This window comes from Phalacrocorax carbo, chromosome 2 (genome assembly GCF_963921805.1).
Source record: "Phalacrocorax carbo chromosome 2, bPhaCar2.1, whole genome shotgun sequence".
Lineage (NCBI taxonomy): Eukaryota > Metazoa > Chordata > Aves > Suliformes > Phalacrocoracidae > Phalacrocorax > Phalacrocorax carbo.
This window is the reverse complement of record NC_087514.1, coordinates 122,195,380-122,215,354: the sequence shown is the minus strand read 5'-3', so window position 1 is coordinate 122,215,354 and position 19,975 is coordinate 122,195,380. Positions and strand designations below refer to the sequence as shown.

At 39.9% G+C, this 19,975-nt stretch overlaps 2 protein-coding genes across 2 annotated transcripts in view; both read right to left on the bottom strand.

Annotated features, from left to right (window-relative positions):
* Window positions 1-1,500, bottom strand: part of TCAIM (T cell activation inhibitor, mitochondrial) — a 20,949-nt gene extending 19,449 nt beyond the window's left edge. The window contains exon 1 of the mRNA XM_064444196.1: window positions 1,339-1,500. The gene's annotated coding sequence lies outside the window, so the exon portion shown is untranslated. The remainder of the gene's footprint in view (window positions 1-1,338) is intronic.
* A 2,256-nt stretch (window positions 1,501-3,756) lies between these two features.
* TOPAZ1 (testis and ovary specific TOPAZ 1) overlaps window positions 3,757-19,975 on the bottom strand; it is a 44,061-nt gene continuing 27,842 nt past the window's right edge. The window contains exons 13-20 of the mRNA XM_064444194.1: window positions 18,815-18,884; window positions 17,664-17,838; window positions 16,079-16,179; window positions 12,130-12,295; window positions 11,131-11,295; window positions 9,835-10,038; window positions 8,538-8,721; window positions 3,757-7,237 (exon numbers count right to left, since the gene is read on the bottom strand). Coding sequence (XP_064300264.1) covers window positions 7,024-7,237; window positions 8,538-8,721; window positions 9,835-10,038; window positions 11,131-11,295; window positions 12,130-12,295; window positions 16,079-16,179; window positions 17,664-17,838; window positions 18,815-18,884 — 1,279 coding nt within the window. The 3' untranslated portion in view covers window positions 3,757-7,023. The remainder of the gene's footprint in view (window positions 7,238-8,537; window positions 8,722-9,834; window positions 10,039-11,130; window positions 11,296-12,129; window positions 12,296-16,078; window positions 16,180-17,663; window positions 17,839-18,814; window positions 18,885-19,975) is intronic.

Sequence of the window (19,975 nt, the reverse complement as noted above, 5' to 3'; positions counted from 1 at the left end):
TTTAATGCACTTGAAAAAAAAATTTTTCTTTGCACTTTTCAAAATAACATGTTCCCACTGAGTATGCCATTTTTAAGCAGCTGGGATGAGCAGTTGTCAGAGAAATACCATCCCTGTTCTAATACAGAACGATATTTCCTATGACTGTTTTGTGAAACACTTGAAGTTTTAGAAGGTGCATCTTACTAAAATAAATATACTTAATTAAGAAGATAAACTGTTTACCAGTTATTTTACTAGAGGCAACCAGGTGTAAGAAAAAAAATATGCTGAGCTAAAATATCCCCAGAAACCTTCATAATTTTTATTTTCTGATTTTCAGCTAGGTGGGTAGGACAATAATCATCTCATTTTTGGTGTCCTTAACAACAGTCCTGATCATTCACTAACTTCAATTATATTAAAAAGCTCTGGTAATAGAACAGCTTTCTTTCTCCGTAATTTTACCTTCAGGGATTTGACAGAGGATGGATAAAACCCACGAATTCTCAGTAATCTGTGGTGACACTTTATACAACCAGACAAAAGCACCACTGTTTCTTGTTCTAAATGCTCTTAACTGCTTCGAATCGTTGCGCTGCTTAGTTATAAAAAACCTAAGTCTCCGGTTTTGGGTGAGTTCCACCTGCGCCCCACCTCAAAGGCGCGCTCGCTAACGCGGAGCAAAACACGAACCACGTTGCAGGCGCCGTGCAGCCGCCTTTGGGAAGGCGCCGCCGCACGCCACCGCCGCGCCGCCCGAGGGGCGACCACCCGCTTCAGCTGTTTACCTGCGCCCGACCCTCGAGGCAGCACGAAGAAAACAGTATGAAAATAAACAAGGTGACAGAGAAAATAAGCTTTGGTGAAAATGACTGTCGCACCGCCTGGAAGAAAATGAGCGCTAGGGATCCAGCCGCTAAGGGTTTTATCTGTTTAAAGCAGAGCCCCCCCCCCGAACTCGGTTCGGAGCGCGCCGCGGGTAAGGACGCCGGCCCTTCCCACCGCCCCCGGACGGCACAGCGGCGAGGGGTGCCGCCCGCCCCGGCCGCCCGCCGCGCCCGGGCAGGTGCCCCGGGACTCGCCCGCCGGGGTGAGCCCGCCCCAGCTGGCGCCCGCCGCACCGCTCTCCCGAGGCGGCCTACCGGCACCCGCCACCGGGGGAGCCCGGCGAGGCGGCCCCGCCCCCCGCCGGGCCCGCACCGCCACCGCCCGGCCCCCGGCGGGGCACAGCCCGGTTTCACCGCAGCCCACCCCCCGACCGCGCTCGGGCTCGGCCTCGCACCGTGCTCCGGCTCCCCGCGGGGTCGCGCCTCCTCCCCGGTATTCCTTAACGGTAGAGGAGCCCCCGGCTCTTACCGCCAGGGCCGGACAGCGCCCGCCGGGGCTCGGCCCCCATCGCCTGGCGCAGCCGCCCCCGCCGACGGGGCCGGGAGGCGGCGGGAGGGGAGGGGGAGGTGGCGGGGGCGGGGCAGCGGAGGGAACTCCCGGCGGGGCGGGGGCCGGCGGGGACAGTGCGCGCCTGCGCTCCCGCGCTCCCGCGCTCCCGGCCCCGGCGCGAGCCGCTGCTCTGCCGCCGTCCGTCCCCGCCCCCGGCACCCACGTGGAGACCGCCCGAGCCTGCGCAGGCGCCGTCGGCCGCGCGCAGGCCGTTCCTCCCTGAGGGGGAAAAAGGGCGGCCGGGGCCGGAGCGTTTGGGGGAAAAACCGCGTTTCAGCGTCGGTTTCGCGCTTTAGGTGTTGTTGCTGCCTTCGGTGACTGACTGCGCCCCGTCTTGTAGATCTCAACAGTGACGGCGCAGCCGTTTCTCAAGGACCTGTGACACAAGAGGCAGAGAAGCGGCCCCTTCTCACTCCTGTGACCGCCGCTTCTGCTAGTGGGGCACACCCGCGGTTGTTACCTGGGGACGCAGAAGGGACACCCCCTGACACAAGAAAGCACTGCTGTTTTGCAAAGAGGAAGGAAGGGGTTACCCAAGCACTGGCGTGTGCTTCTCATTTCCTTTGTTCTGCAGGAAGAAAATGCCCAATGGGCGAGGAACCCACTGTGAGCTCGACTGTCCCAAGGGGAAAAGCAAAAGCTGTTTTCCCGCCGTTACTAATGCTTGATGTATACATTTATACGCCTACTTTTCCTCCAAGGTAGTTGGTGTCAAGACGCCACTGATGCAGACACATGTAACCTCATGGCAAAGATGCCCATTGCTGACGAGTTTCAGAACAAAAAGATTAATGGATTTGAGCTATCTGCATAGAACCTATTGCATTTCCAGGCAGAAAAGGTTAAAAAGAGGACTGACAAGGTTTAGGAACTATCTGTAGTTCAGCGAAGCTTTAAATCAAGTTAACACTCTCACAACCCTTGGGGGACTTGCATAATTTCCATAACGTGCAGCATGTTTTTTGCCTCCTGATAGAAGCCATCAGTTATGTAAGCAAATTGGTTGCATAATTATGCAGATGGAAAAAATAAATTTAATTGATTCAACAGAAAAGTGTGCTGTTCATTTCACCTGGGATTTCTTTTAACTCAGTGAGGAGTAAAATAAATTGGGAGAAATCATCAGCAGGTGACACTACCGGATACCAGCCCCGCTGCAACAGAGCCAGGGCAACCTGCCCCCTGAGCACAGGCCTGAATTCCTAGTTTTTAGCTGACGGTCTCAACACTTACTGCTTGTAAATATCACCACAATATTCCGTGACAGTAGTGCTGTGGGCTTCATCTGGTCTCGGTATTCTCTATCAGTTCCCAGGGTACATCCCACTGGCTCAGCAAGAGCAGCGCAGACATTTCCCAATGGAAAGCTTGTTTTATACCAGATAGACGACTTCTTCATGTGTTAACTGTGTGTTTTGACTACCTCATCCCCTAGCAGAAGAACTTTAAGCATCACAATAAAGTTGCTGCAAGCGGCAACTGAGCCATTTTCTCCTTGCTCTTTTGTTTCTGTTCTGGTCTGCAGATGGTCAAAAAGCGGCATCAGTTTCTCCAGTCCCATCACATGCAATGGAACAGAAGCTCTGAGGCCGATAATGTCAGCATTCATCTTTTTATATTAGTCATCATACTAGCCTTTTTAGAAAAAAAAGTTATGCAGAAGGGGTTAAGACTGAAAAATGCAGACCTGGAATTTGCAAAAAAACCCCACCAAAAACCAAAACCCAACAACCCTGCAACGATGCATCTCAAGAATGTGAAAGGATGAAAATGTGAACTTGTAACTGCTCTTAATGTGGCTGTATTTTACTAAGCTGAGGGGTATGGCATTAATATCTTGTAATTAGAAGTTCGATTACTACACCAGGGATGTTGAATTTTACTCTTTCTCCTCATGTAAAACTCTCACTAACATCCACTAGAACTCTTCAAGCGAACTGAGCACGCCCCACAGGCCTAGCTGTAGCCTCCACTTGAGTCTGTAGTTAAAACTGGAAGCCGGCCATATTCCACAGCTGGGAGTTTCAGCCCAATGTATTCATAAGCACTTGCTACTTTATGTGCTACGGCGTGGTGAAAAAATGCATAGTCTGACTGATTTCACGCATTCTTGACCTCCTCATGCAGCACATCATACTCTAGATTCTTCTAGTAGTTGTATTAAACTCTCCATGTCTACTTTGCCATTTGCCTACCCTCCTGCATACCTAAGAATATTAATTACAGGGATCTGAACAGAATTGAATAATTTAATGACAACACTGACTCAGAGATATTTTGGAAACTTCATATAAAGAATAATAAAATGTTTATTAACATCTTGACAACTCCTCCAAAATGATCCCCCCATTTGCTCTTTATAAAACAACACAGAACTATCAAGCTTCTATTTCCAGCTTCTCATCTCCATCCCCGATGTGGGTTAAGAAACTCTCAAAACTATCAATGCTTTGAAATATAATTGTGGTAAGTCTTCCAAACAACATTATTCTGTTTTTAGTTACAAGAAACTCTCCGTACCTAACAAAAGTAACCTTTCCAAGAGCAAACCTTGTAATCAGTGAAAACTAAAGAAAGATTTTCAGGAAGGGAATTTCTCCTGCATCTAACAACACACTGGAGGAGCACAGCATTGTCTAGACCAAGCTTCTGAGCGCAGCACAGGAAAGGTTTTTTTTGCACATTTTTCTGTCTCTGTCCGCAAACAGGTAAGCATACATTTTATTATTTAATTTTTCATTTAGGAAGTATATCAAATGAGTTGCTTAATCTGAAAACACATAAGTTCTTTCAGCTACTAAGAAACACTAACTTCTACCTGGAGAAAAGCAAAAATATGGATATTGTCTACCAAGAGGCTGGCTCTGCAGAACTGCATTGTCTCTGTTTCTTTGGAATTTTTTTCCGTCTTTGGAGGCTCGTTTCCATTCCACATTGGAGTTTCATCCTGTTTGGAATTCCTGACGTGGAATTTCTGTCACCAAAACAATACTGAAAATGTTGCTCAACAAACCTTTCTGGCATTTTGATGCACATCAAAATGACCAAATTTGTATGGTATTTCAAGCGGACCCAGACAGTACAAAAATGTAATATGGGACTTAACAGAAAGGTTGTTTTAATTGCCTACGTGTTTATCATGGTGACAGGGAGAAACTCTCTTATCGACAGAAACACCGGACGCACCAGTTGTAACAAAACTTCTGAGCAATGATGTGGGGAGCTTGCTTTGCTTGTTAATATAAAACATGACCAGATTGTGTCCTGTCAGCTGAAGATGATGGGGGATGGAACCAAAACACTGCACAAATTTTACACAGTTCCAAGTTAAGCTAGAAGGTCAATGATTAACCTCTGAAAAATAAAGCAACATTTGGAATTTTCTTCTGGGGATGTTCTAAGTGAAAATTCAAGGTTGCTGATAATGGAAAAAATAATGCTCTCTATAGAACATCCCAAGCTTTGAAGCCGTACAGATTATTAAGAGAGTTTTGTCCTCCTGTGTCTCTCAAACACAGTATTAGCCACATCTGGTACTGCTTACAGGAATGTGGGATTTAGCTGAGGTTCAGATAGCCTCTAATTCCGAGGGAGATTAAGCTACAAAGAATCTTACAAGAAGTAATTAGCAAGAGTGACTTAGTTTCTTACTGCCAGTTTTAGTTTGACAAAACCTTCCAAAATTGCTCTTGCCATTAATGCTGGAGTGGCTGGAAGAACATTGGTTTAGATCCCTCACCTGAAACCTGATCGCTTCATATCCAGTCTTTCGGCTACTGGGAAACAAAAGCAGCAGAATGCTACTGGATGTGACCAGGTGGATAGCCTTACAAATGGCAGAGCCATCTTGGTGAATACCAAGTGGTGGAACCCAAAGTCTGTTTGAACGAGTGCCAGCTGTTCCTCAAGAGAAAATTTGAGGTAAAGGGCTTTTAAAGAAATGCCATTTCATAGTACTGAATCTACCATTTTTTAGAAGGAAAGCAGATGAGATCCCTACAGAAGACTGGTACCCTGTGAAAACACAAGAGCCCCTATCCTTGCAGGTTTCTGTACAGGCAGCACAGGAAGAAGGCAGCCATCTTGGCAGTCATCAGGTTCAATTCCCTCTCTTCCAGTAGCAACTCCCAGACAGACTGGATGAGCAGTGGTATCGAAAAGGGTCAGGACCCTGAAAAGGGTCAGGAATCTAACAACTGTCGATCAGGTTAATGACATCAGATTAATGGCATGAACCTCAAGACTAGAGTGGCAACCCCCCAAGCAAAAAACCACCGACATCCTTCCAAAATCATCCAGCAGTAAGATCATGATGCCTTTCATGGGGTGCAAAGGACACCTGCATTAATGCTGCTGGAACTGGGAAGAGACTTCATGCTGCTCCAACGAAGGGAAAGATTCTTCAAACACAGAGGGCTTACACCACCATCTTGATCTCAGTTATGATGGAACAGCCCTAAAAAAAAATTAATGTCTATCTCCAAGACAGCAGAGATTTTCAGCAGAAAAAGCCCTAAAGGGGATGGAGATCATGACTAAAAGAGCTGTATTACTGGTATGTTTGTGAAGGTTGATACTGGAGATCTAAACTAACACTACAGAAGCGGGGAGCTCAGGCAAGTACCAACTTTGACAGAGGTCCCACTAATATGCCACAGGAGTTTTCTGATACAAAATGTTTGGTGGTTCTCACTTCAGGCTACAGATCAGTAGATGAAGTGTGACTTGAGCAATTTGTGCTCCGAATCTGATTTAGGATTTTTGGGTGGAAAAAAGAATTCCTGAAGAACCAGGAATGCTAGAAAATGCTTGCTAGAAGCCTCCATCTCATCGTACAGTTGGCAGAAACTGAAATCTGGCCAAAACCACTTCCCTCTAAGAGCACAATCAAGGGAGAAAGCAAGTTCTCCTTTTCAGTGGAAGTTGCAAACATACAAATGTGAAGCCATATATAAGTTATTATCAAGAACTTCAGCTGTAATCAACTTGTGTAGCCTCTCTCTCTTCTGTAAAGAAAGGCATCCTACGTTAGGCATGTCTCAAGTGATTTTGAAGTTATTTTATTCTCAGTGCTTTTTACTGGGTTTTTGGAGTAAGGAAATAAAGATCTAAGGGGCACACAGATGGGACAACATGCTCACAAGATACTGTGAGGAAGGCAAAAGGAAACATCTATTACTTCTACAGACTATGAAGCAATGTGGAAAATGTCTCACTCAAAAACAGCAGATACACTCAATCAATGCACTTATAATCTGTCACCTTCTGGGAGAAGAGTAACAGTTCGTGCTAGATTCTCCATAAAAAAAGGAGAATGTAGGTTCTGCGGCTGCAGCTTCCTCACTATCCAATGGTGCCATTACAAAACATCTATGTAAGTCAGTGTGACAATCTACATAGTGAGGGAAAAAATTACTCTTTCCATGCTACTATCTGTATTATCATCTATATAAGTATTTAAAAACACAACTTGAATTTGAAGCCTTGCTGTAAATCAGTAAGGCACAGTCTGAACACAGTGGGAACTGCCTTTATTAATTTGTATTATTTTCAACAATGATTGCTTTAAGCATTAAAAACCAAAAAGTCTTTACTATTTAATGACTACTGAAACAGCCAGACCTTCCCAGCCCATTTCATATTCTCCTGAAGCCATTTTAGAGCAGATGCAAGCTCCAAGCTGTAAACTTCTTCCATATTAACATTCATTGTCATATGCTTAAGAAAAAGCTTTGGATCAGACACACGAGCAGCCAGGATAAGCCTCTCCACTGCCGCTTGATAGTCACTGTTATTCTGAACTGTCTGATCTTCACATCTGTAAGTGAATTTTCACAAATACAAAGTTAGGTACCATACAGGCCCTGCGTCACTTGCCTGATGCTTTATACTGGCAACAAGATTACAAACACATTAAAATAATGCCTTGCATTAACTTCGCTTATAATAGATTATGTTAATTTCTAGACAAATTTTATCTGATCATTCTGAAGAATTACAAAATTAGAGAAAATGTATTTTAAACTTATTTTACGGTAATGAAAAGTAATAGGATTTAGTGCCAGTGCAAAATAGGTCTGCAATATTCACAGCATGTTTCATGAATAAACATTTGACTCTGGGCTGGAAAATTCAGTAAAGGAACGTAAACCATTTTATGAGTTGGATACAGCAAGAATTGATGTACATGCTTGAATCCAAAAGGATTACTTATTTTTGGCATGTGATCACTTCTGGAGTATGGAGGTGCCTCAGTGACAGGCCTATGTTTTTTCAAGAGCAGAACTTAACTCTTTAAGCAAACAAGCAGAGGCACAATAACATACACATGAAAACAGAGATAAAAACTTCTCATTTATCAAAAGAACAAAATTAAGAGATGTATTCCTCAGGAAGGGTGAAGGGAAAGGAAGACAGAGTACTCAAGTTTGAGATGCCCCTGTTCATCCTTCTTATCAAACACAGCTTTTCTATGCAGTTTCACATTTTGATGCTGAGCCAGTCAATCTCAGAGAAAATGGGGTCTTGAAAAATAAATTATAGGCATAACCTAGTGACAGTGTTGGTGGTTTACAGACAAAGGGAAAAAAGCAACAAAACACATTTTTATCTGAAGGTACTAAGTCTCACAGAAAGGGGAAAAAATTAACAAATTTAGTATTGAGATATGCCCTATAAAGAGAATCATGTAAAATGGCTTCATGCACTTCCCAAAAAACAGCCAAGAAACATTAGAGTTGCTTTTTGAAAGGAGTAACATTTTGACTGTGCCCTTCTACTCCACTCTTTAACCACAACACAATAATCTGTACACCAAGATATCAAGCTATCCTGTTTTTGAAAATACAGTACACTCTTAGTGCAGTAGACTCATTCAGTTAGGGAACACAGACCAATATCACTCTGGAACAATTACTTTTCTGCTACACACATATTAAAAATAATAATAATAATATCCCCCCCAACATTTACTGCTCTATAACCAGTTTAGAAACAAGGATTAAGACCAAGTTTAAAACAAGCATTCTCTTTCCCAGCCAATGGAAGATAATATTTCTCATTAATTATATGATCACACAGATAAATAACATCGAAATGGTACATATCTGACAACAAACCTTTTCAGTATTATTTGAAGAGTCTGACTAGTAGCCATTGGACTTTGAATATCACTGGCATTTGAAACAAGAAATATTTCAATGGCCAACAGCATCTCAACCTCAGACAGGTAAGACGGAATCGTCAAAAGTTTGTGATATAAATTTCCTTGCAGTGGTGGGTAGCAACCCAATGATAAAGCACCTGAGAGTAAATGCAGAAATGTAAGGAATTAGGATTACCAATACTGAACATAGCTCTGTCTTCTTTGCTGTGTCCAAGAATGTGGAAAAACCCAAAACCAAACCAAAAACCCAAACCCCAAACTCTTAATGGATTTTACTGTTTCACCTGTTAAATGGCCTGATTTGAGAACACAGCAACTAGTATCACTCATAATATTCACTGTTGTAAAATGTTATTTTTATCAATGAATATTATCAGCGATGATTAAAAAGTTCTGTCAGGAATCCAGGGACTCCAAGTGCATGATAACGCAAGTACAATTTAGGACAGGACAGACAGAAGCTTTATTAACTATGATCACGGCAGGATGACATTTGAACAGCATCTCCCCCTTTGCTCCCCTGTCCTCTGCCAAGCAATCCCAGAGACCCAACCTATATAGCATTTCAGAAAAACAAAAGAAAACAAAGAGGTGAGGAAAACCTATGTTAACAAAGGCAAGTATCCATCATGGGAGGGATGGGGATGGACTCCTTAAGTAGCTTGCTAACCATCACAACTCTAAGAAAGAATCAAACGGTAAATAATGTGACAACATGGAGAGATGGCTCTTGGTGGACCCTATCTGACTGGCACACCCGGTATTATCTTAGCTCAGAAGTGGGGAGTTGAAAACAGTCACACACTGTTAGCTTTTAGGTCAAAGGAATTTTCTTTTAGTTAGGATAAACCAGACCTCTTGAATCATAATATTAATAATTTTACCCACCACAGTTCTAAACAGAAATAAAAGGAAATCCAATTTGCCTAGGTGAAAAAGTGAACACGATGCACTTCTTAACCATTTCAGGATTCACATTTTTGAAATTCTGAAATTGAATGTAAAAAATTAATTTTATGAGAATTACAGTTATTTCATGCCAGGTAGTAGGCACTGATTCATATTTTCAACTGTCACTATTTCCCAATAAACATTTTGGTTACCAATAAATCTCTGATAGTGACACAGAAAGTACTGTTTTCTTCTTACAAAGTACACTCTTACCCATTTCTCCCCAACATACTGAGCAGTTTTAAGCATATGTTATCCAAAGAACATAAGGGAAGTATATTGTTTAAGAAGCAACTTACTTTTGTAATAGGTCCTAGCTTTAGACCACAGAGAACTTCTTCCCAAAGCTGTGATTAATCCTCTAAGTAAAAAAAAATCAATAGCTATGTTTTTTGAAAGCATGAAGTCTACTGCAGAAGATGAGACCCCAAGGTTCTTGCTCTCAAAACAGGCATTTATCAGCTTGTTAAAGAGGCAGCTGTACTGAGAAACATCTACAGTATCTGAAATGAAATGAAGAATATTAACTACTGAATTAAGTCAAATACAAATCTAACTGAAGAATCGCTTCTCACTCGCTGCCTAAATCAGGACTCTTCCTTCTATCAGCAAAATGGAACAAGCTTGAGATAACTTAAGATAATGCTTTATTCATCAAAAATATTTTCATACAGTTAGTTCATTCACATTGTTAAAGAGAAGTATTAAGGGCCAAGTAATAATTTGCTGCCAAAACCAGCAAATCAGATCAGATAAAAATATATTCACTTGCCCAAGCCTATAAATACAATCGTCACCTGATCTGTTCAGACTCAAATTTTGCACCTATAAAAATCACCTTGGTGCTTCAAGTTCTGCTTCTACTCTTACTCTGAACTGTCCACGTCCTATCAACTGCCCCCTTCTTGGCAGGACTGAGCAGCCTTGTATGCACCTTGCGCCTCAAAGGACTAGATCTTTTCAGGATACCCAAAGTAGATGGTCTTCCAACTAAGCTCTCCTAACAACATACCTAAAAGTACACGCTGGCAATGGGACCGGGACCCACACAGAGGAATCAGCTGAGGTTTACTCAGTGGAGGCTAAGTAACTACGCATCTCATCTTGAAGTGTAGATGTGTCAGATAAATTGAGCCCAAGAGAGCGCTCAGTTCTTAACTGGTATGTAAAACGGGTATATAGCTGGTATGTAAAATAAGCCTAGGTTAGCTAGCTCAGTCATAGAAAAAAACACAATGCATTCATCTGAAGTTAAGGTAAAATGAATCGCCCCAATGATATCCCTATTTTATCTTACTGTATAGACTGTGTATGATCATTAAAAATTTAGTGGGTCGTTCCTATTGCTCTGTGGAACAGAGCTAACTGGAAAAAGAGGCCAAGTGTATAAACTCTATGTGTGTGTGTGTGCAGCAAGAGCTGCACAGTACAATACATATTTTAACTGATACTAGACTCTCTGGAAAAACAAACGGGCTTGTCTAAAGCCACCTTACAACTTCAACAAATTTTAGCCAGTAAACAAATAAAAAGAACAGTAAAGAATCATCTGCTAAATTTTTAGTTCTTACCACAGTACCTTTTTCTTTACTTACCAGAATGATTATGAAAACCTGGTAAGTTCTGCAGAACTTCAAATGCCTGCCTGTATAAACTCTTCCTCAAGTATTTGTCCACTAGTGTATATAACAGATTATGTCGATTGAGGATGTCCATTTTATCACAGGGCCACAGTGGTGCATTTGTGGTCCACTCTGACTCTGTGGCAAACAACAGTGCAGTGTTATTTCTATGAAATGAAACTGCTGGATGCTGAGACTTTTGGTGATTAAGAATATACTGTAAACCACAGCAGAAAACAAATTTCAGTATTTCACAGAAAATGCAGTTCTAGTTATTAATAATTTGTTCCTTATCACCAGTACTTCTCAGATGGATTCTATGAACCTTTATATTGTAAATAGCCCCTTTTATTAAATATCACAGTAGTAAAATGGACTGTCAGTGGCATATATAAATATGCATCTATGTACATATATAGACTAGCAAATTTTAGATCCTCAGTATTACTTTATAGAACACCTTCTATTCTTGTTTATACTTCTGAGTTTCTTCTCTTTTCAGCAGATCAGAATTCCAAAAAGCCAGTAATAATGTGTTATTTAATTGCAGGAATATGGTAGTATTCTAAAGCTGTTTTACTACATGTGGATACTGTGAGGGGTAAAGAAACACTGCATTGACCCAGGCCTGAAATTTTTTTGACACTGAATGTCACCTGCTCAAAGGAAATCTACATGGGGCAGGGTCACTTTCCAAGCTGCACCTCTCCCTTATTATTATAGCCTTTTGAGTAGGGTGGTGTTGACGGCAGACTACTATGAAAACTTTTCTGAAAAAAACTTGGTCATAGTATTTCTTATACATATCAAGAATACTAACCAGTAAGATGGATCACATTTTATTTTTGTTGTCCCAGTATTATTAACTTTACTTAATAACACAGACCAGCTTGTAACTTTTATCTGAAATCTGTCATAGAAGGGGACTGTTTGAATTTAAGTCAAAACTCAGTTTTTGCAAGACAAGCTTACCTCTCAAAACCCATGTCGCTCCATCCAAACTTCCAGTTTTAAGGAAAATTTCTGCAGCTATATTAACAATTTGACATCTTGATGCTAACCTCTCTGTACCTGTAAGTCCTTTCAAGACTGTAAAATGTATCTGTAGCTCATGCAATTTATCCAAAACCTTCCTTCCCTAGCATAAGAGTGAGAAGGGAAAAGGGCAAGGTCAGAGAAAGCAATGCTATCAGTGAACACAGAATATATATTTAAACAAACTACAGAAGATTTAATTCAGTGATACAGATTTACAGGCATCAGTTCAGTTAGCCAAATTGAGCTGGGGAAAAAAAAGTATAGTAAAATTTCCAATGAATAGTAAGCCTTTTTTGACTGTATAAGCAAAAAACCCCCACCAACCCATTGTTGAACAGTTCCCAGCACACTATTCCCCATAACATCACTTCTACTATAGTGTTCCTATACAATACTTTTAATATACTTTGTAACTAATCTGTATTAACTTACTTTAGTATATCAATACTTTTACTCTTTTGGTTCCATTCAGCACTACGCAACCTATCAAGTTCTAAAAAGATCATATAGAGAGTTTTCATTTTGCAACAGAGGCATAATTGTTAAATTGAATTAATTACTCCAGCATAAGCCAAAGAAAACACTGATAGTTGTACCCAACAGGACAATAAGCTGGAACAAGTGGGGCCTATCTGGCCAACAGTATAACCACCAACAGCTTTATCATCACATTCTAGCTTGATATTTAGACTGGTTTCCTACAGAAGCTTCCTCTTAACTTTTTGGTTGGCCTTTTCAGCCAAAGACAGAAGAATGGTAGCAGTCTCAAAGACAATTAAGATCTGACCAATCTAAAAGAGATAATGATCAAATCAAGGTGGGATATCAAATTAATGTCCCCAGCAAGGCAAGGACAGGCAGGATTCAGCACTTGTCCTGTCTGGCTGCACCTTGCTGGTCAAGCTACACGAACGAAACTCCAAAGTAGACGTGTTTCAGCTGTTGCTTAGTGGGTGCATCAATGATGATGGCTTATTAAAAATTGCAGTCATGTGGATGCATACATTGTGGTGGTTCAACGAGGGTCGTGGAGGTAGAGGGAAAGGGAGGTTTAGGAGAACAGAGAAGTGGGCAAAAAAAGAAACTTAATAAGCACCTCATTTTTTGCAAATGCTTTATGCCCATGTACATACATATTGTGGACTGGCATATGCTCAAAATCGGAGACTTCTGAAGGCCTACAGCTATCTGTAACACTTTATCTCAGCATAACCCATAAAAGAATACTAACTACATCACTGCAGTTAATATTTAATGTGTAAAAAGCCCAGTTAGCTGTAGATGTATGTGGCTGAAGGAGAAAAATACATACCAGAAAGACTAAGGTGAAACTTTGACAGCAACATAGAAACTTGGAATCTAAGTGCTAACCAGAGACAAAATACAAAATTAAGGAGGATCTGCATATCATGGAATCATGGAATCATCCTTCTAGCAAAAGGGCCACTAAGAAGTGGGTCTTTATAGGAAGATGGAAAGCACAGAGCTGTAAGCACAAATGATCTATAAAGGAAGAGCACCCAATTAAAATGCAATTGTGGAATGAGATCCTTAGTTAGACAAGAACATCTGGCCAATCCTCTGAAGTAATAAAAAGTTGGGTAAAAATAAACCATAGCAAAGTCCTTCAGCATAGGAAATAGTTGAAATGGGAAGTGGATGAAATAGTTGCCAAAGGAGTGTTAATGTTGCAGGATTCTCTACAAGTAAGTATCCAGAAAGTAGTCTAGTGTTGCTTGAAGAGCTGTCTCCATGGAAGACCTATTTGCACGTTTCAAATCTGCATGTTTTTTCGAAGTACATCTGTTTTATGAACTTTCCTTAGCTCTTCTTACAAAGAATATTATCTTCAGGAACAAGGAGAGCCACCAAGCATCAAAGCTATGTGATAAAGACATTTGATGCTCAGGAAGGTAAAGCGATCTGAAAAGCACATCTAGAGCTTTAGGCAGTCCAGCATATTCATAAAATGGCACAGGGCATGTCCTAAAGTAAAAATTACTTTGGGCGCAGCAGGAAGAACAAATCCATCACTATTGTATTTTCTGTACCACTTTTTGGAAGAAACAAGACATAGGATCTAGCAGACACTAGCCCATAACTATAGGACCAGGCACTTATCCAATACATATAATGGAGTGAAACTGGTTGGAGAGAGGTAGGAATGACAGTTCTAGTTCAGCCCTGAAGAAGAGACCAATTTGGGATCTGCCAGTTCTGCTAAAATAATTCAGAGCACGACCTCATTCACACTCCCGTATAGTCAACACAGGTTCTCTACAAGGCTGTTTGAGGATCTCGGTGAGCAGTCTGTTGAAAGGTGGGTTTGATACCTAACAACATTCTCAAAGAAGCAATGATCTTTTGCTCTAGACATGAAAAACAAATCCTAGTGTAAGAACTGTCTACTTTTAGTAACTTCTGTTATACACGAGAAACACTACACATTTTTGACACCTTGCACCTCTGAAATTAAGACATGAAGATGAACTTCCTTGGAATATCAGAGGTCCTGCAATCCAGATATCAGGATCTGGAAAACAGCTAAAATGTACGAACACATTTCCCTACAAACACTGAATATATGCTGTCTCTGCTGAAGATGATAGCCAAAACCCAAGCCAAACTAAGCTCTTTGGTAGGCATGAGAACACTGACCACTCCTCAATTCCAAAAATTTAGACTGGCCACTCTCTGTGGCTAGGAATATCTTAACTGTTCTAACTGCTGAGTTTTGTGGAACAAAAATGCCTCAAAAAGTTCTAGTGCAGTACTACAAAAGTGCTAATGCAAAGACCATCTCTCCTTCCCTTTACTCCTGAACAGTACCACACTGTGCTGCAGCTTGACAGGGATCTGCTACAGACCATTCAACACAACAAGCTGATGCTGCAAAATTATCATTCAGCAAAATGATGAATGGCTTGACCCTGGAAACAGGCTGAACCGTGCACAGGTTTTACATAACAGAATTCCTGAAGGTTATCCACTAGAGACAATAGTACAAACAACATCTTAATCCCTTGATGCAAACTAGAAAGGGTCCCTCGACAATAATTCACAAAAAAACCCACCACGAGACAAAAGGGGACAAGGAGAGTGTTTGCTTTTGTTCATAAAAATACATGCTGGAAATCATCTTGTATGGGATGAAAAACATCCCAGTACAGCATAATTATTAGTTGTACAGATCAGGCCCATTGACACAAAGAATATGACCGCTGACCAAAACTCACTCCACTCCACTCACTGGTGGTTTATATTATTTCTTATGTTGTCACTGGTCATGCTGCATTGTATAGGAGACCCAGCTTGGTATATACACTGCTTCCTTCCCGGAAGAAAAAGATGAATTTAACACAAACATATCTTGCTGCAGTGAACTTATGATCAATACTGCATGAGGCCTAAAGAGTGTAAAATATCCAGTGAAGGGTCTAGTCTCTTAACCCTAGTCCTTTGTAATATTTGACAGCAAAAAAAGGATTTTAAGGGGTATTTCTGTGTGAGGTCTGAGTCTTTGCAAGATTCACAGAACTTAGAACCCTAGATTCAATGGAAGAAAAGCACTTCTAGTGACATTCTGGGGAACGAGCAGTTCACCAAGTGCAACAGCAGCCTTGCTAGGCTTCTCTTCTGTCTTCTTGGCCTTATCCATTCCATGTGAGGTCAGGTTCAGCAGAATCAGCGCAGAAAGCGCCCTGAAAATATTGCTTGAGTTGGGAGGTCTCAGAATACAGCAGTATTGCCATATGGAAGATTCTGGGAAACAATTAAGAAATACTAAGATGGTGGGAGGCAGGTGGCATGTCCAGCCATTCACACCTAGACAAGAAATGACTCATTCTTTTGCTTCCAGTCAGGTTCTTATAGTCCAGTATACCTTTATCCACTGCAGTACTCTGTGATAAGAATACATTACACTTATCCCAGTCCTCCCAATGAAAATTCTGTCGTTTTCATTATGTTGTGATTTTTTTATTACTGGAAAGGAAAAAAGAATTTTTTATTTTACATATAAATGCAGTTTTAAAGAAATTACACACGTGAAAAACATGGTCATTGTGAAAAATATTAAATATACTTTCTGAAATATTTGCCATTAAAAGTAGTAACTCCTTAACACCAGAAGTCAGGTAAATATAGTTTATTCAGACACTATTTCATAGTAGTCTAATTCATCCGTAATATGCTTGGACATGGATCGGTGTAGTTTAGTTGACACCATTATTTGTAAAGTAAGCTTTGCATTTCCTGGCATCATGAAGAAATGTTGGCAATTACAGAACTGAGTAATTACAAGTTTTCCAACCATATTATAAAACCACTTTGGAAGCACTGTTGGTATGCTAGAGCAGTGGTCTCCAAAGTGAGTTGTGAGCACAATAATCCATACAGGTGTGGGAAGAAAATATTTTTTGTACCATTAAAAAAGAAAAATATATAAAATATTTTACGAAGTAGTGTTTATTTCATCTTTATCTCATCTTTTTAATTTCTATTTTTGTGTATGTTTTATAATGTACTTAATATATTACTGAAGTAGTACATGTATCCAATTTATAAATAAATAAACAAACAAACAAATAAATAAATTGGGGGAGAGCGCTCAAAAATTTTTCACTGATAGAGGTGCCTATCAGTTTGGAGACCACTGCTCTAGGGAAGACAGGCTAAGTTCCAAGCCCCACCAAAATCTTCTGTCTGCGTCACAACTGGAACCTGTGACAGCTTATATTAAAGTCTGTGGTCAGAAGGTTATGTTACATATCTGGAATAAATATTCATAATGTTTTAGTAGTTAATACAGGTTGAAAGAGACCTGAGTCACCCATTATAAAACATTTTAATATCCCACTAACACTTCACTGAGCCTCAGTTTCCTGCAAACTTATTAGGAAGAATGATACAGATATGTAAATAAGGGGCATAGAGAACAAAGGGGTAGGAAAACCCGTCAGAACTATTAAAAAACCTGAAGGTGTTTTGTGGACCGAGCCTTTGCAGAAATTCTCCCAAAAAAGTACAAATGATGTAACCCTGTTCAATGTGTTTTGAAATATAGAAATATATAAAAAACTATTTACAGCTGTACAGTTTATTTATGCTATTAAGAGTGTGACACTTCACATGACAATACTTGAATACATTTGTCTTTGTCCTGAGAATAAGACATTTTTATTAAAGATGGCCAGTTTTGGTTTCTCTTCTTGATTCCACAAAGCTCAAATGTTCTTCTTTCAGAATTTTCTTTAAGTGTAAGCACTGTGGATTTTAATTCTACTAGAAAACGGCTTGTATTGAGCATTTTAGCTGATTGCATTTGCACCTTAAAAAGTTCTGAACATTGTAACATGTAAAATTAACTAATACTCAAAAACAGTACACAAAATTTTTTTCCTACCTCTTTTAAAAACTCTACAAAGAATAGGGATGAACAAAAAGCATTTCTTGTATCTTAATTTTACCTGCATCAGCAAAATCACAAAAAGGAACTCCTGGTCTGTCTGTCTCAGAATCTCTGGTTAGTATTTCAGCAATACATAAAGACAATTTCTGAAGATCATCAAAATGTTCACATCCAGTTCTCGCATTAACATACAAAGCTCCCAGCTTACTCCAATCACTTTTTTCCTTACAATGCTGCAAAGAAGGCAAGGGATAAATATAAGCAAACCTGCTTCCAGAACACCAAACAGAAAATACACTGAAATTGGAGAGATACACCTGGGACAGACTTAAAGCAGAAAAAAGATGCAGAGGAAACGCTACTGCCAAGAACCTCCATGCTCAATATGGCACAGTTCCATGTTGCCTAACTTGCATGGACTGCTAATCAGTTTTGTCCCTCAAGAAATTAAAATTCTTTTTCCATTTATGTCACGACCCCAATTGAGGAAGCTCATAACTTATTCATCCTATTTAAGAACAGGCATTCATCCAGTATTTCACTTTTTTTTTCCTCCCCATGATGCATGCCACGTTGATGGTTATTTTCTATATAAATTAGTCTTTTGCTTGCCAGATCACTTGATGACTTTGGTGTTAAAGGAGTAAAAAAAAAAAAAAAAAAATCAAAAATCAGTCCTGGTTCTCCCCTTCTTAAATTTTGGTCTCGGGATCTGTGCAGTAAGTGTGGTAATATGTAAACTGTATTATAATTATGCATAAGTAGTCTGCCCTTGAATATTAAATAAATTTTTATAATGTTTTCTTATTCTTTAGAATAGGTTAGTGTTGCCAGTTACGGCCTTTTACAACTGTGCGTTTTTACAATAGAGATGAATTCTATCTGCTAAATTATATATGAAATAATTTTTTGGTGAGGAATGATGTACCACTACCAATTACAAGCACAACAAATATAAGGCATAAGAAATAATTGCTTAAAATTGTAAAATCTTTGAATTAGATGCAAAACCAAGATAAAAAACTACAAATATGTAAATTAAAGTACTGACATCACAGAAAAACCAAAGACAGTTTTAATAAATAAGAAGTAATAATTTAAATAATAAAGCCACTAATTTTAAATGATGTAGAAATTACTCATCTTTTAGGTTTAAAAGAAGTCATGGTTTAAGCATTCCAACAGGCTTGAAGAATGCACATATTGTACCTGAATTTCAGCCACTGCCAAGTTGAAGTCAAAAAGCCAGTTCTTTTCAAAATGTCTTTCCTGAAACCTTCTGTAAGAAAAAAAAAACAACTAATACTTCGTTTTAACACACCCTACTGAACTAAACTATGCACTGGCAGAAGGTAATCAACAAACTATCATATATGAACTAAAAACTGATGTGATTTTTGATCCTATTTACTACACACTATGCAAACTGATGTGATTTTTGATCCTATTTACTACACACTATGCAAACTGAACACTGAAAATGGACATTAACAGTCATGCCAAGGGAAGTCAGTACCTGTATTAAGCAAATAACTGAGCAGAGCTATTGTCACAGAAAACGTTCCCTTGTCTCAGTAGAAATGTAACTGAAAAGGTATGAATAAGACTTGCAATCCATTAAGTAAATGCAAAACTGTATTGTATGTATTTCTGACATGAAGGTAAAAAAAAAAAAGTTAATTACATGAAAGAAAGTGCTATTCAGCTTCAAATACCTAGGAGCATAATACTTTATTCTGATGCTGCCACTGAAACAATGAGTATATCTACCCAGTGCGATGCTATCATGTAGGGATACATAACCTACACAACTGAGTTAACGCATGTAGTTGAAGTAGCATGGCTGCTCAGTCTTCATACATACAGACTGTTTCTCAGTTTGTGCTGAAAACACATACATACTGAGGCAACCTGGAAGGGGTCATTCATCCATGAAACAGATTCCTGGTCTGAAAAATGGTAAAAATTACCTCCAACATGTGCTAAGTTGCACTGGTAAAACACTGAGATCTGTGGCTGAAAGGTACTCTATGGGACAAGTATGAAAAGCAGCAAATAATTTCTACAGTGCTTTCACTGAACAGTGATGGCTTGTTTTCACACAGTAGATGTTGCATATTTGGTTTCCTCCAAGAATCAAAGATTGTTTTATGAATTGCAAATGTATTTTTTCACCTTGTATGTATGTGTATGATGCAGACAACAACAACAACAAAAAAGAGACAGTCTTGTGCATGTGATGGGGAGACATCAACAGTTTTGAACAGGTTCGGACTGTGATTTCACATTTTGCCCAGCATAATCCAGCAGTACCTAAAAAATAACCCTCCTCCCTACTTGTGTTGGCACAAGTGTTCATGCAGTCACACA